At 40.9% G+C, this 18,003-nt stretch overlaps 1 protein-coding gene across 4 annotated transcripts in view; it reads left to right on the top strand.

Moving 5' to 3' along the window:
- The window catches only part of klf7b (Kruppel like factor 7b), a 141,448-nt gene extending 123,448 nt beyond the window's left edge, over nt 1-18,000 (top strand). Inside the window, exons 4-6 of one of the 4 annotated variants that reach the window (XR_004213557.1) lie at nt 3,222-3,439; nt 14,487-14,642; nt 17,107-18,000. Coding sequence is in view for 3 of the 4 variants with exons in the window: in XM_031870141.1 (XP_031726001.1) it covers nt 3,222-3,439; nt 14,487-14,578 (310 nt within the window). In the remaining variant the exon portion in view is untranslated. Of the gene's footprint in view, nt 1-3,199; nt 3,440-14,486; nt 15,869-17,106 lie in introns of those variants that run through there. The other 3 variants (XM_031870141.1, XM_031870143.1, XM_031870142.1) reach the window with 3 other exon arrangements.
- Nucleotides 18,001-18,003: the final 3 nt, after the last annotated feature.

Here is an 18,003-nt window from a genome sequence, read left to right as displayed (position 1 = left end):
ACACACACACACACACACACACACACACACACACACACACACACACAGATGGTGGACAGGGGTCCCTGCCGGCCAGCCTGTCTGTCTGGTGATGGGGTGTTGTTGTTGTTGAGTGCACTCAGCCACACATGATTAGCTAGACAAACACACACACACACACAAGCACACACACATATTCCCTTCTACGTAGCACATATGGGGCTCAGCACCAAAACAAGTCACCTGCTATTTCAGTCACACACACACACACACACACAGAGAGTACAGAAAAAGGATCAAAGCACTGTGGGACTGTCAGTACTGATTATGCATCATTTTGTTTTGTGTGACTCTGCTTTATGTAACATTATCAGTATACTGTTACAAGCCTATAGTCATATTTTCTTACATGAATTACATGCATTGTTTTATGCTCTCTCTCTCGCTAAGTCGCTATCACCGTGGTGGCATATTGTTGTAACAGAACACAGTTTCATGGACTGTGAGAGCGAGAATGTTGATTGGTCTTAATTAGACAGGGGGAAAAAAGGTAGGCTATATAAATGAGTGTGTTTACATGTACTTAAGTAACCGGGTTGCAGTCAGCTTGCTCCAGTAAGCTGATTAGTTTTTTCTGGAGAATGGCAATTTCACTGCCATGTGTACAGGTAACAGGGCTTCTGATTGGCTTTTTACAAATACACGTAATAAAAACACTGCAGACAGGGAAAGTAACTGTGTAGTAGCTCAGTAGCTGAAATACAACAGTGATTTTTGGGATAAGGTCTGGCTCAGTTCCACTTTAACTCAGAGGTGTTGGATGGGGTTGAGGTCAGGGACAACTTGTACGACTGGATTGTTTCACAAGTAGCCAGTTAACAAGCTAGTTCAAAATCAATAAAAAGCTAAATCATTGTCAGACGATTCGCCAATGGGTTCCCAGTTTGCATTTTGGCTAATTTGTTACGCCTCTTTTGCTCTCCAGACAGACTGTTTACCTGCATTCAACCAAAGCCTGCTTGAACGTGATTGGTCGATACTACTTGGACTACAAACAAAAGCCTAGAACGTTTTAGATGCCAAACTCTTGTACTTGCTGTTTGTAGAAATCATATCCTGACAAACCAAACTGGACCTGGCTTTGTGCCAACACATTCTTACTCAAAAACCCAAGGCTTGCTCAGTGCTCCTAAGCTTGAAACTATGAAGACCTAGGTACCCCTCTTGTGTCAGTTTTGGACGTGTCAGGGATGGCTTACATTTCCACAGGAAGTTAGTTCTAGGCAACAAAACCACTTAATTTGGTTTAGGAAAAGAGCGTGGTTGACGTCAACTTGACTGACTCACGACTCGGAGGACTACCAACAGACTAATGGCTGACAAACTCACACCATGGCTCGTGAAACTGAAACTAGGCTGCGCTGATAAAAAATAAATCAAATTTCTGTTACTGTATGGCCTATTGCTCGCCTGTAATGTTTTCAGAAATTCATTTTAATGTACTGTTTAGCTGTAAAATGAGAACATTTGGGACCTGGGCACCATGTCGAAAATAATCGAGCGAGAACCAAGCCTCGCCCACCTGCTGTATTGTTTGGGGTCCCATTCCGTCTTTTAGTTTGTTGGCCGGATTTCGTGTATGTCAGCTATTACAGGTTGCGAGACTGGCGAGTGACTAACGACATGACAAAATAAGTCATGGACCACGGACAGTGGTCTCTTGGGTGAAAGTCCTGTGTTTGCTTCACCCGTCCACCACCTCTGCCATCCACCCTAAGTGGAGTATCACGAATGTTACACTACATCTGTTTCTCTGAACGTCTAATATTGACGCAGATGGGCTAGCTGAAAGTGTGGTGTGTCGCATATAGATGCTAAAGGGTGCCTCTGTACGTCGATATCAGACGCTGAGGGGCACTGACCAAGCTGAGGTACTTGGTGCATTGGGGCTGAGAACGGGTTGCTTTGTGCACAGGGGGCATTGTCATGTTGTAACAGGGAATAGGCAAACACAAACTGACAGGAAGTGAAAAGGATTTCATCATATGACACAGAAACGGATAAAGAAACGTTGGTCATTTTAGAAGATATCTACATTTTTCAAAATCTTTTTCAAAATCGATATCAGATATAGAAAATGGAGATGCCATGGACGGTTTGTCACCTTCATACAACAACGACAATACAGGAGAAGACTGGCCTGACTGAGAGATGATGGAGACTGATGAAGATATACTTCTATATGTCTGCTCTCCGCTCTGACGATCATATCAAATGCATTTTTACAAGCATCGGTGACTGCGACACGCTCGTCAGTGAGCAGGTGGGGAGCAGGTGCACGACACCCAATCGACGTGTCACCTTCACGTCAAAACTGTTGTCACGGAGAGGTGAAAACACCTTTGAGTAATAATGCACTTCGTCCCACAACTGCTCTGGAGGAGAAGCTCAGTGGATGAGAGATCAGAGTGTAGATGTACTGGGAAGCCTGAACTCTGACTGGTGCTAAAAATTATTCTTTGTAGTGTTTTTGTTATAAATTGCCATCAGAGCATCATTTCAAGAGCAGTGGAAGAGTATTCCCAGGTGTGTGTGTGTGCGTGTGCGTGTGTGTGTGATCACCTGGGGTTGTCGGAACAATGGAGCCTGTTTTGTCGAAGCTCGTTAGCTTCGTTTCACAGTTTTTATTTCCTGGAGGTATTATCATTGTGTTGGTAACTGACTTATAAAAATCACTGCACAGGCCATGTCATTATATATTTGCATTCTGTGTGCAATTTCTTGTCATTTGGATCATCTGCACTATGCTGTATTTCATTGTGTTGGTTATTCTGTACACATGACATCTACTGCAGAACAAAACATATATTTATATGCTTTTGTTATTTTGATTGCAGGACTTTTACAGTAGCGGTTTTACTTGTGTTGCCTCATAAAACATGGTTTATTTTTCCACCAGTAATTTACAACCATTTTGATGGCACAGACGGATGATTGTATGCGTTTCGTTCCAAAACATATTTTGTCCTTCCATGTGAGGGATTTTTATTATTCTACCACTGTACATCGTTAATTAACCACATATCAATGCCACTCCTGGATTTTAGTAAAACATCCCAAAAACCCTAAAAAAAACATCTGTGGGATTTGGGGGCACTGCAACAAGACAAGAATGATGGTGTTTGTATGTGTTTGTGTGTGTGTTTGTGTTTGTCTGTAGCTCATATCTCTTCGCTCCACAGTGCATCAGTGGGAGCTGTCCGATCAGCATCAGGCCTTGCCAGTCAGATTAAGGATGTTACAGCAACAGCATCCTGGCCAACAGCCGATCGGCTGCGGATGGATTTCACATACTCCCCGTTTATCTCTCCTCCGTCTCTGCCTCGGTCTCCGTCTCTCTGTCTTCGGTGTCTCCGCAGGACACCGCCGCTGTCGGCTCGGGTCCCAGGGTCGAATGGAGGTGAGTTGAGCTAAGTGGAGAGGTGGCAGGACAGGTGGCGCAATGCCACGGTCTCACCCCAGCCACCGATGAATCATGAAAAATGTCCCATTACAGGATAAAATAAATTCATAACGCCGTGCCAGGTGGCGCAAGAGCGGAGGAACTGATGAAGATGAACATAACAAGGTAGAAAGGTCAAATTTCAAAAGCGTGTTTTGCTGGTTTTATTACCACATGTTAATGCCTTATGTTGGGATAAATTAACCACGTAGTCCCTGACAGACACACTGGTGGCAGATTCCAAACATGCCAAATACATGTGCCTAAAATGATGCACAAGACATTTAGAATATTGACATTTGATAGAATGATACAACCATAAAACCAGGTTTCAGGTTTGTGTATCTTCAATGTGAGTTTTATTCAGTTTGTCTTCAATAAGATGTTGAATACTGTTTTTTTGGATACTGTTGGTTGTCAATGATCACTCATCGTGTGTCTGTTAAACTGTTGTCATGGCGCCTTAGAAAAAAAAGGTGTTCCAGGTCATAACCCTGCTCAATATGACTGTAAATGATTTAATCTGGAGAAACCCTGGAGACCATGTTTTGAATGCGGAGGAGTGACGGCTCTGGAAGTGGTAGCGACCTGTCAATCACAGTAAGCATGCCCTAAAGCAGTGGTTCTCAAACTGTGGGGCCCCTCTAGTGGGGCGCGGTGGTATTACAGGTGGGGCGCAGGGGGAAATGCAGATTTTTAAAAAAAAATTTTTAAGTAATTAATAAATACATGACGAAATGCCTGTACTTTCGTGTAAATGTTGACGTTACACCGTTAACAGGTTACGCTTGCGCATGCGCATGGCCATGATCCTTGGCGACTCACATGTGTGGCTTAGTGTTCCAAATGAAGAGACATTTGACAGGCGGGAACAGAAAAGCAACTGCAAGCGATGCATCCGAGACGAACAGCAAGCAGCCAAGAAGAAAATATGATGACGCCTATCTTGCTCTGGGTTTCACAGTGAATGTGGTAGGAGACGAGGAGAGACCAGTCTGTGTTTTATGTCCGAAAACTCTAGCTGCGGATAGTATGAAACTATTTTTACTACTTTTTCACAGGTTGCACTTTATTGTTATCTTGAAAAGATGTTGAGTACAAAACAGGTTAATTGCAGCCAATTGCAATAAGCTATTTTTTGCCAAATTGTAGTTCTTTTTTGCACAGATATAACTTAATTTGCATTGTTCCAACAAAGTGATTGCACATTTTATTTGTTTTTGTCTGATGGAGCAATCTGGTTTACATAAAAGTGATTGCAATTTTCTTTATTCTATTATTTGAAAAAGCACAGACGGAGGAGTCACAAAATTTTATTTAATAAAACTTCAACATGGACCATTTTGTTACAATTTTGTTGGGGCGGTGGGGCATGAACATTTTTCTTCCTCCAAAGTGGGGCGCGACAGAAAAAGTTTGAGAACCACTGCCCTAAAGCATACCCTGCTTTATGGTCTGTTTGACTCTAAATGGGACAATAATTTACTGATTACGGCGCATTCTTTTTTGTAGTCATAGCTACGAATGCTTGATGAGAATATACATGTATATATATATATATATATATACGTATATATATATATTAGTGCTGGGCAATGATTAAAATTTTTAATCGCGATTAATCACATTGTTATAGCAAAGTTCAATAATGAATTCAAAAGTAGTGTATTGTGCACTTATTTTAAAAGTACTGCTATATGAACAAAAGGGCAATAATATTTGGTTTGTAAACACTTTAAACACATAAGGTTCTTGTTAGCAGCAGTATTCCCTTTACACAGTAGCAGTTCTATCTCTTCACTATCTGTGCTCAGTGTGTGACTGTATGTGAAACAATTTAGGTATATTTTCCCTTTAACTTACGAGATGCAGGTAGCACATTTTATACTTAATGTGAATATAATTCATACTTTATTGGCATCTTATTCTGAAAACCGGATGTTTGTCTGAAGAAACCGGATGTTGTCTCACATTAATCTTTCTGCTAACAAAGTCCTTCGCTCGCTCCCGATCTGTCCCGTTTAAATGCGTTTACCATGAATTTCAGCATATAGGTGCACTAACATGTAAGTGTCTGCTGAGTTGACCACGGAGATCTGAGTGTCTGCTGACTTTACCGCAGCGATGTCCAGTAGTCTCCATTCCTCCACCGCTGCCAGTGAGCAACGGACTTTCAAAATAAAAAAATGCATTAACGCTCTATAAAATATTTGTCGGCGTTAATTAATTAATGCGTTAACGCGATAACGCGTTAACTTGCCCAGCACTTATATGTATATATATATATATAAAATAACAATTATGACCAGATACCGAAACTTACCCAAAGATAAGAAGTTTACCAGTCTCTATCAGTAGTGTATAGTAACGAAGTAGAAATACTTCGTTACTGTACTTAAGTTGTTTTTTTGGATATCTGTACTTTACTTTACTACTTAAATTTCTGTTTACTTTTACTTCACTACATATTGCAAAGAAAACTGATACTTTTACTCCGATACATTTCCCCTGAAACCTTCGTTACTCGCTACAAAATCAAATCTATCTTTAGAAACAAAATGAATCATGAGACCAACGTCGGGGACTGTGGTGGAACAGAGACTGCAAGCAAGCAGGTTTGGCGAATCAGTGGTCCTAGCTTGCAAGTTAAATCGTTGGTTAATCATGTTAATGCGCAATTGCAAACAAGTGCTCTCAAAGCCGCGGTGTTTTGATTCCCAGTGATGCCCAGGATGCTAGCTAGCGAGGGACTACATTAGTATAATTCCACTCTACGATGACTGATTTCATGATGGAAGCAGAAATGGAAGCACCTGCTACTCCCGCAACAAACGACGGTGGTGACGAAGACCAACACCCGTGGATCGCTAGCGAGTTAATGAGCTGAGGAAGTGTTGACAGTTGTGCAGCACTAGTTGGCTAACGTTAGCTATAGCTAGCCACCACACCATAGGATTGACAGGAGCTGCGAGAGCGCAGCATTAGGGTTAGCATTAGTGTTAGCATTAGAGAAATCCTTCCCAGCTGTGCGCAAGCTGTCTGTGAAGCTGAACACACCTCTACCTGCCTCAGCGGCCTGTGAAAGGCTTTAGCATCGCAGGACTAGTCTTCAGCCCAAGAAGAGCGAGACGGAATTCTCGCAATTTTGAAAACCAACTTCTTTTGAAGATGAACAGGACATTTTTCAGGTTCAAGTAATGACTGGGTTGTTACTTTCGGTGCTGCTTTAGTATTTATCATGTTTTGATATTTGAGTCATTTTGTGGATGATCAGATGGAGTTATGATGGTAGCAGTCGCCCAATTGCAGATTCAGCTTGAGCAAAACCTTTGCTTATTGTGTTCAAATCAGGCCCATAGGAGTTTACAAGGCAGGTGTCCTTTCTCTAAACACTGACCTGATGCATCAAGTGGATATTTCTTGCTGAACATAATATTATGCATTTGCCCTCTACATCCTCTAGTCGGAATGAGCATACTTATAAACGCACTGTTACAACTCCTTCATAGTGTCATATTGCTTTTGGGAGAATTAGGATAAGAAGTTCATAGTAGATGCAAAAGTATACTTATGTACAATATATTATGCTGAACATTGTTGGTCCTGGATGGATCACAGCCAACCCAATTATTTTCAACACAGCTCCATGTCCTTGGTCATGGTGGCCACTGCACTTAAAAGAATAAACTTCATAATTCTGACGCTTTGCTTTTTTATTAACAGCGTTTACTTGTACTTTCAATACTTAAGTACATTTAATATCAGAAAATTACTTTTGATACTTAAGTACAATAAATATCAGATACTTTAAGACTTTTACTCAAGTAGTATTCCAATAGGTGACTTTTTACTTTTACTGGAGTAGTTTTCCAGTAAGGCATCTTTACTTTTACTCAAGTATGGCTTTTGAGTACTTTATACACCACTGGTCTCGATCATAATGTCTTGCTTTTCCTGTCTTTGCTGATATCTTTCATTGACATAACTACTTCATATTAAAGGTCCCATGAAGTGACTCTTTCCTTCCTTAAAGCAACAGTGCAACATTTTGGGAAATGTGCTTATTCACTTTTTTTTGCCAAGAATTAGATGAGACGGTCGATGCTTCGCTCTGTCCAAAGGTAATAAAATCATCCTGCCATATATATATATATATTAAATCTGCATGAAATTGAAAGTATAAAAATGACAATTCACCTTATTAAAATTCAGGGCATTAGGCCCACATGTTCAAATTTAGTATATGACGGCATTACCAGTAGAAGAGTTGCTGTTTTCCAGGAAGTGAAAATGAGTTATTTTCCTTTAAAGATACATCAGTAATCTTACCTCTGCAGTCTGGATAATGTCTCCCAGCTCTGTACTGTCCTTTTGTTTATTTTCATGACACCCTGGAGTATATTTAATACATCACATGAGCAGGCAGAGCCTATTTATACCACTCTGCTGAACCCTCACTGTCATGTGAGTTTGTTAGACTTCAGTGTGTAACATAAAGCTGTTGTGATTCCTGGAGCTCCGTCGCAAGGAAACATGATACTCTTGCCAGTCTGAATGAGGGAGTCCAGGGGCTGAAAAAGCTGCGCGCAGTTGCAGCACAGAGGGTTTTTACTGAGCGTGACACGACCCTGTGAAGGTTACTCATCCATGTAAATAATATGACATCCATGAACAAACACACACCGAGGAACGAGCACGGCGCAGGACACTGATGCAAAGACACACAAGGATTATCAGAGTATCGGGTATTAAAATGAATAAATCCATAAACTTGCTGTGAAATAGGAGATGCAGATATGACCCAAGAGAAAGTTTATGGTCAAAAACACATTAAAATCTAAATGAGGTACAAACACACAAATACACATGAATTCAAACAGACACTGAACAGTAAACAGTAATGTACACCAGGGGGTTTACTTTACGTCTTTACTAACATAAAATAAATATTCTTATTATAAGATTAACTCAAGTACCAAAACATTGTTGTGTTTTGTTCCGCTGTCTTTACTCATTTACTTAACATTAAAGATTACCTGCACAATTAAATGTTTTATTAAGCCCTGAACTTAACAACATGACAGGACTTTGATCAAACACATCCTTGCTGGTGTAAATATTGACATTTATTACCATAAGCACCTTACAAAACCTGGCAAATCAGTGTTAATGTGCCCTCCTACGCTGTGACAAGAGTGATGAAGCATTAGGTTGATTAGTACGTTTTTTACTCATTCAGCGACTGCCTAGTTAGCTAGCAAACCTTAGCGCGCTGATTCCACCATGCTTTCATGCTACACTAGTAACAGTAAATAAGCGGAACAGCACATTGCTATTGCTATTCCAAGCTACTGCAGCCGTCATATTTGTCAACGCTACGTCGAGACTTTTGTCATAAAGCGGGTGTGGTATCATCAAAATGATGAAGTGGGTGGACGTAGGCTGAGACCTGGGGGTGAAGATACATTTTAAGGCTACACAATTTACCAATATCATAGGTAATAACTTCTTACACCTTCAATTTTATTGTAAAATCAACAAACTGATATGTTAGCTATATATAGGAAACATACCATGTCAAAATTGTGTAACGTTTAAAAATATATATTTACAGCCGTTCATTAATCTCAGACGTTACTGCCAGCGCAGGGCAGCATTGGCATATCATCTCGCTCTTTCAATTACCATCAAAATAGCCCACTTTTTGCAGAAAACACACAAATCTGACAACTCTGCATAAACTTTACCAGTAACACTATGTGGAGTTAAAATGGCAAGGTTGTTTGAGATCGTTAAAAGTATGAATACGTCGCTGTTTTAGCTTATTTGAAGAACGAAAGAAAGAGTGGAGGTGCATTTCCGAAAGGCTAAAAGTTAATTAGACGTTAAATGCCCACTTAAAATATCACTCCCTTCTCGTGTCTGAAGCAGGGTTTCCATTAATGTGTAGTTTATCGCCCCAACCTGAGCTGCAATAGAATGTACTCGGGTCATTTTCTGCGACTTGGCAAAGCTTCCTCTAACGTTCTATATGGAGGACATTATGCAACTGGCTTTTACTCTTTACAATACAAAATTCAAAGCTCCATTGAGCAGCCTACATTCTGATTGTGGGCGCACGAACTTCCACCAAAAGTCTACTAAATTGTTTTGGTTAACACGTTAGCCAACAGCAGTTGTGTTTTTTGAGTTCAGCGGATGAGTGTAGGTCCAATATTCCCTCTCATTTTAGCTCTGGATTTGTCTCCTCCAACTCCTGAAATAAGTGTCCGTCTCTTTAGCTGCTAAATGTTCCACTTTCTTTAATTTGTAAGCCATTTTGGTGCTGGTCAGGTAATGTACAGTGTGTTTAAAAAAATATTGCTGCCTGCTGCTGCTGGTAACTGCTGGTTTATGAAAGCACTGAGACTAAATCATACGGTAACTGTACCGTTAAACCAAAACAATGAGCTAAAAGAGGCCAAAAAGCTCAGTAGAGCTGCAGAGCAGGGGGGTAATTTGTGACCCCTTATATGCTACACATTTGATTTATTGATAATATTTGATTAGCAGATCTTTTAATGTGTAAAATCTGTGAAATTCCCCTTTAAGGTTACTGGGTGGGGAGTGAGGGTCTTCATAGGTATGCAAGTTCAAACCTGTGTGTGTGTGGGCTGTGAAAGGTGTCCCAGCTGCTGCCCATGCACTTCTTCTGGGCCTATGAATAATGCAGAACTCACATTTTTATACCACTTCCCTCCCTCCCACTCCCCCTCCACTGCTGTAGTAAAAATAGAAGCGCAGACTTTCGCTCCTGTGTTTACACCATCATGACGCTCTCTCTCTCTCTCTCCCCCCCCTGACAGTGGCGTTATTACTCTCATTCATCTCAGCGTGTTCGCTCTATCCTCAGCGGGAGCCTGTAGAGCAGAAACAAGAGTAGAGGTTGCCGGGGCCAGACTGGGAGCAGGGAGAAGGTTCCTCAGGTAGCACGTAGATGCTTCATCTCCATATCTTTATTATGTGCCTCGTAAAAATAGCCCTGCTTAGGCCACTCTCTGCCGCTCGCCTCCTTTCGCCTCCCACTCCTCCTCTGCATGCACTCAGTCGCCGCTCTGGGGAAATGAGGAGGCTGCTCTGCTCAGATGTTAAATGTAGAAACTGGGATGCACAGACAGAAAAAATAAGATGCCTGTTCCTTCTCTGCAGATGCAAAGCAGTAATAAAGCTTCTTGTCTGTACACAAATGAAACTCATAGGCTATGTAAGATGTGGGGAAACCAATATAAAGGCACTTTATTTTGTTTGTTTTTAGCATGATCCTTAGTCCGGTATCCCGCTTCATGGTAAGGAACATTAAACCGGTCACCTTTTACATTTTTTGTAAATAGTTTTTGAGGAGACACAGTAAAAACCAGACTGGCTGGTTGCTCTGAGCGACTTAAAATATCAATATGTGCTTTAATGTCGGTGATAAGTAGGTATTTGCTCAATCTGGCATTTGGATATTATGATAATGTAAAATAATGTGAAATGTCACTACTAAATAAGTAAACCAATATATTTGTTGTACATTTTCTGGCAACCACCAAACATGAAGCGAAGAATGTCATCAATTACCTGTTCATTAGACTCCTCCCCCCAAACAACAATTGTCCAATCAGAGGTTAACAACCGTAACTGCACAGGGCAGGCTTGTTAAGATGAGGATTTTGTTAAAGCAGTGTGCAAAACCACAAGAGAAAACAGAGTTAACTAAACTGTGTGTTTGTCTGCTCTGACGTAAGCCTCTAACATTAGCATGCCTGGCTAACTGTACAGAAGTATTCCAGCATTATTTCCAAGGCCATATGCTAACTACATTAGTATGTGTGGTTACGTTGGTTTACGGTAGACAAGGCCCTGTTCACGATTGGCATATTAATGTGTGATTTAAGTGGACGAGGGGAATAGTAAAATTAGGTAAGGCCGGCAGAGACGGTAACATCATTGCCGCCCTAAGTTAAAATACAGTACTTTAACTTTATGAAGTCATCTTTGACGAAATGTACAACCGGATGTTATGTAGCTCCATCAAACCAGAGAATGTTTAAGTTTGGAACAGGGTATTAAGAGAAAGCTTTGTTTTATAGCTACATGCTATTCATAAAATAATAGACACAAACCATTTTATTTCATATATATTTTATTCCATTTATGCCATCCAGAAGGTGTTTTCTGACTATTGTCTGCCTGATTCCATGTGAATAAAGCCTAACAGCCTAATTGTGTGATTATACTTCTGCACAAGCTGTCATCCCAGGGCAAAACCTGTGTGCTAAAAATCACGTTAGCATACAACTAAACTGCATTCTCAATTACCATTTCCTGTTTTTCCCGGATTACGGTTGTAAATTTAAACAAAACAAAACGAAAACACAGTTTTAGTAAAGGGTCAAATGGGAATGTTTCATCCATTCATTCACAATTTAAAATTTGATGCTTCTATCTATATCCTCCATGGATGATTTACTTAACCATATTCGCCAGGAAACAATGTTGACATTGTACATTTCTGCAAATGTTGACATACGTTGCAAGTCAACGTTTTTGAACCAAACTAAGTTAAAGAAATACATTTCATGTCATGCTTGTGTCACCTGCAGCAACGCACAATGACACACGGTTAACATTGTAAAACGATTGGCTAGGTTTAGGCAACAAAACTGGTTAAAGTTAGAAAAAATATCATGGTTTGTGTTAAAACAACAGCGGAAAAACGTAATGTAATGTTGGGAATAACAGCCTCAAAAAGGGGGCACCAATATGTTGGGAACGTAAAGGAGCGTGTTTGGGTTATCAGCATCTAAGAAACTAAATTCTTGACATCAATAGAATTATTAATGTCAGTAACAATTATTAATGATTATTAATAATAACGGGGCACCATCCTGCGAACAGGGACCAATAACCAAACGATAAAACTTAGTCTCATAATTAGTGTTCACTCGCAATGTCAATAGTCTGAGTACTATTACACATTCAGAGTGAAAGTGAAGGTTTAAGTTCGAGCACAGACCACATATACAGCTATTATCACAATACACATGCACAAAGTAATCACAGACAGCTGCTCTTTAAAATATAACAGAGTTTATTACGTTCTAATACTAATGATCTAGTTAACTAATATCTAAACTAACAACAACTATACATTCATCAGCACGCCATCTAAAATCAACAGACGATTGAAAAGAGGGGGGGAAGTGTGTGTGCGTGTGTGTATGTGTGCGTAAGGGGGAGGAGCGAGGGAACAGCTCAGCGATGTATGACGTAGTGACGTCTCATGCGTGAGACTCAAAAATGGCGGATAGTCTATACGTGCTGGTAGCCGTTTAGCACGTAGCTACATTAGCTCAAAGCTATATGTGTGTGTGTGTGTGTGTGTGTGTGTGTGTGTGTGTGTGTGTGTGTGTGTGTGTTAGTAAAAGAGAAGGGAAAGGAACAAAACAAAATGAAGTGAAACAAAAGATTAAGATCCTTCGCGCCGCGCTGGAGTACGGGATATTGCTCTCTCAGCCAGGGGAGCAAGAACCGCGACTCTTTGTCTCAGCCGGCGGTTTTGACCTCCTGAACTGATGAGAATCAACTTCGACCTCACTGCGGCTGTCTCGACACGAATCACGGTAGCATAGAATACACGGTAACTTCTACACAAAACTAGCAATTTCAGGGATCGCCAGTGTCGGTGATCATAAAGCATACACCACGTTATCAAAATGAACAGTACTTTAATCACACAAACAAGATAAAATAAACAAATACAACTCTCTCTAACTCTGCCCAGAATCTATTTTGCCTTACGGTACGATGCAATCGTGGTGATTGAGGGGGGTTCTTCTGAGCTTCGGTGGGCTTAGGCAGCGCGGCTGCGTGCCGCGGGAGGGATTCGCTTCGTCTGGATCAGGGACGTTCGCGTCCTTATGACCGGAGCAAACGAGGCGCTTGGTGGAGAGTGGAGAGTGGAAGCCCCCTCTCTCTCTCTCTCTCTCTCTCTCTGAAGAAGTCTTGCTTCTTCACTTCTGCAGGATCAAAAAGGGGTTCGCTTCGTGGATGCGAACAAAGATAAAATAGACAGTTTGGTGAATTCGGGCAGCGAATATAAACTGTGGAACCTAGGTTTTTGGTTAAAAGGTGAAACAACGTTGTGTGTGCTTCCTAGCTCGACGGAGGTCGACGGAAAAAGCATAGAGGTGGGGGTTGCAGGTAGTTTTGTAGAACAGTGGCTGAACCACAGGGGTCCTGGGGTGTCTTGGCTCTCGGCCAATTAGATTGCAGCGCTGCTTTCAGGTAACTTCAGGAACACATAGTTTTTGGGGGGAGGAAACTCACACCCTAATGTGAATTTCTTCAGAGCTGGGGGTTTGGTGCTCAAACTACAATCAGAATGAAACCTTTGCTCGCAAAAGGGAAGGCAATGACTCTCTTTGTTCCACAGCACATGTCGAAGCCATATAGTCAGATCCCAACAGTAACAACTTTAACAGCGGAAGTACGTAGATAAAAAAGAACACCCTTAGCAGGCTTCCTTAGGTAACATTACGCATTACGGTAACTTTGTTACGTAAGAACCGTAAAGTCTACCTTTACTTTCGGTTTCACACGGGACACCAACAGAGGTCTCCTGTGTGAAAGTCCTGTGTTTGTTTGATCCATTCGTTATCCCTTATGTACTCCTTATTATACAATATAACTTACAGTAATGGTCACTCATTGTACTGCGTCACTTTCTCAGATAGATTTTAAAAACTTTCCACATTCAACGTGTCCGTGGTTTGCAGAAACATACAGTTCCAGATCTACCTCACATCACTGACTTACTTCAGATTTAAAATCATAAATGATGAGCTGCTTATACTTTGAATAGGATACAACAGCTTTTACACAGCAGGGAACACCAGTCTAGTTAGTCAACACTGGCAGCAGAAAATCACTCTGTTGATAAAGGTCTCCTCTTGCCTCTTCTCGTGTGTCCTCTCTATTAAAGGGCACAGTGGAAACAAGGAGAAGATAGATGGAGCCGACAAAACAGCAATATTTGAACACGGTCCATGTGCCTCGAATGGAAGAGGTATTTGAAGACGCTCCTCCCACTTAGGATTCCCTCAACACAGGCTAACAAAGAGGGAAACTGTGACTTCAGGTACGTTGGTAGGAGTTGAGTAGATGTGTGTATGTGTGCTGTGCTGATAGAGGAGCGTTAACGGTAAAGCTTCTGACATGCAGACACTGTTTGAACCCATCAGTCAGACAGAGAGAGAGAGAGGGAGGGGGATCTATGGGCCAAAGACCCAAATTTCACGGTATGGTACCCTTCAAGGTGACAACATTTTGAAAAGATGTACAGTATGTCATATATGATTATGATTGGTGTGTTAGGTATTACTGAGTAATGGTTTTGTCACTGCCTTTACATATTTCAAGTCATTTTCATGATATGTATTAATGTATTGATTGTATTTGATCAACATTACATACTTGCGTTTCCCACGAAAGCTGGCAACACCTGTACATTTTTTGCTCGTTACACGGACTCTGTCTTTTCAAAATAAATTTCCATCTTCACAGGAAACAAGTTAGTTAAGTTTAGGAAATGGTCGTGAAATACTTAAGTTAGGTTTTGACAACAAAACTACTTAGTTGTGTGGTTAACATACAAAATGATTTTGTGGGATATTTACAAATTACAACACATTATTTTTTGTAGGTATAGCTATGAATGCTGGATGAGACAAGCCTGATTTGGTCTCATTTTCCAGGGAACATGTTTGGCTTTCATTTGGTTCCTAGTTTTGAGTCTATAAAGGGGACCCTTGAGCTCTTTTAGTTGTCACCAACAAGTCATTTTCCACATTTAAAAAAAAGAAATTCAGCTAGGAATATCACAGACACAGTACTATAAGGGCAAATTATACTTTCCATACCCGCATAGTCATAAAGGTCTGTGTGACGTAAAGTGTCCACAAGTGTCTGCAGCCTGTTTGTGCCTTCAAACGTGTTTAAGGTGTGTCACTTATTTTTTAATGAAGTTCTAACAAATAGAAACTAACATCTGACTCTAAACCACAGTCTGTGCCACACTGTGCCTCCGCTTTCTCACTGTCTGACAAGCTAACAGGTGACTTAAAATGTGTTGTCATATAGGGACTTTAAAGCTTTGGCAGTACTCGCGCTTGGCAACATATCGCGAGCCTTGGCAGAGGTGCCCGAGCCCCGAGCATTCACAAAGGCATTTATACTCAAAGCGCTGTTCGTTGCACTATTCTCCGAAACCCTGGAGGGCGTACGAACAAAATGTACTGGGAAGAATCAAACCAACCTCCACAATGCTGAGGAGGGATTGTAATTAACTGTAAACTCATATCTCATATTCATGGACTACTGTATTGCCTTTGTACAAACCCTGTAAAGAAACAAGACAAGTATTACATGCATTATGAAGGAAAGAAGGTTGAATATCCTGTAAACAATTTGATTTGGCTGCAAAATATTTACTCAAATGAAGATTTTTAAGACGTCCTGTTTCTCAATTGGCCTTCTTTGTATAATCCCTAGACATGAAAGTAGTGTTTTTATCAGGAAACTATTTGTAACGGACACGTCTCAAAAGCTGTGATAGCGAGCACTGCGCAAGTTAAAGTTTAGAGGTGGCCTGATGTGCTTATAAATAGTACATTTTAAACTCGGGCGGATTGATACAGGTCGATCATTCAATTTGTTTCAGCATTTGAACAACAGTTTGACCTTAAAATAAAAAGTGACAACCCCTCGCTCGCCACATGTACGGACCATGAACGCAGACAATGTTATCGTACGTGCAGGACTGAGGAAAGTACTCATGTCTGTTTAGGAGTATTAAAAGGTAGAAAGCACTGGGATATACAAATGTGGACATCCTTGCAGACGGGCTGATGACAACATGTATGTTTACAAGTCTAGCTTATAAACAAAGAGTACTTATTACCTTTCATGCAAGCGTAGAACGTACAGGCACGTCTGCAAATGGTTTCTTCTTTTATTGCAAGGGGGGTTGAAGTCAAAACGTTTATTTACTTCAACCATTATATGATGTCCTATCTTTTACATTGCTAGCAGATGATACTTTAAACTATACAGTTGGCAACTATCATAAAAATACCTTTTTGTTAAGTTGCTCGAGCTGTAATCATATCATGACATTTAATGCTTCTAATGGCATTTGCAAGATTCCACTGTGCCCAAAGAAAAACAATAAATATGATAAAAAGTTATTTTTTATTAAAGTTACCAAATGCTTTAGCTTTCCTTTGCTTTCTAGCTTAAAGGATTTACTGCATCTCTTGTGTCTTGTGGGGTTGTGTTGCTCCGGTAGGCTGCTGAAAAGCAATAATTTATTTTACAAAACAACAACAAAAGCTTGAGATCTTTTAGGTAGGCTTGGTGCATCAGGTCCGGTAAATCTAACACCTTTCAGTGCTTTCACCAATGACTGACTGGGACCACTTGAAGGATTTCAGTGTTGTTCTGAATGATACTATGCTATCATTTAAGTTTGATTTTACTTTCTTCTGTGAAAAACACCAAAATGTTAACTTGCATCCCTCTTTCTCTGAACCATGTGATTTTAGGTAAAGGATGCTAGTGCCGGAGCGGAGAAGATTGACGGATAGAGATTCAAACTGAGGGGAGTTAAGTTCACCTCCACCAATTTCAAACAGAAAGAAAACAGTCTGTAGCACACTGAAACATGCTGATACGTGCTGTTGTAGAGGAATCAAAGCGTCGTTTTCAGACCGTTTGTGAATATGAAGCATATCGCAGACAGACTGTCACACCTTTTTCTTTGACCGTTTTCTTTGGCAGGTTTTTTAAATTACCCCCCCGGACACCCTGCAGTCTCCTAAGCTTTTCAAAGAGCTTTTAGTTTGGCATTTGATTCCCTGCTCTCCTTTTCTTTAGACGTGTCTGTTTCCTTTTTCTTTTCTTCTTCTTCTTCGTCTCTTTCATGCAGAGCACTTTGGCAGCTGAAAGGGATTGTTGGAGGAGTCCATCGTTATTCAATGGGGAGAGGAGAGGAAGGAAGAAAGGAAACAAGAAAAGGAGAGAAGGGAAGAGGGGGCAGTGGGAAAGGAGGGGAGGAAAGGAGACAAGGACGTGAAAGTAGAGGAAAGGAGACAATGGGAGAGTACATGAAGGAGGAGAGGAGAGAAAGCAAGGTGAGGAAATGAAAGGGGACAGGAGAAGAGTTGAAAGACATGTAAAAATAGAAACGGCAAAGGGATAAAGGAGGAGATGAAAGAAAATGTGAAAGGAGGAGAAGAGAAGCAACGAGGAGAGAAGGGGGAAAGAGACAACATGAGAGGAGACGAGACACTGGGACGATGGGACAAGGGAGGACATAAGGGAAGAGGGGAAACGAGGAGAGGAAATTAAAGGGGAGAGCATGAGTAGATAGAGGAGGGAAAATAAATGGATAGAAGAGAGAAGAAAAAAAGGAGGAGGATGAGAGACCAGTCGTTCTTTAC

This window comes from Anarrhichthys ocellatus, unplaced genomic scaffold (genome assembly GCF_004355925.1).
Source record: "Anarrhichthys ocellatus isolate YVR2014 unplaced genomic scaffold, GSC_Weel_1.0 scaffold51, whole genome shotgun sequence".
In the NCBI taxonomy this organism is placed as follows: domain Eukaryota; kingdom Metazoa; phylum Chordata; class Actinopteri; order Perciformes; family Anarhichadidae; genus Anarrhichthys; species Anarrhichthys ocellatus.
Note: the sequence above shows the minus strand (reverse complement) of the source record. Positions and strands in the feature narration are given on the sequence as shown.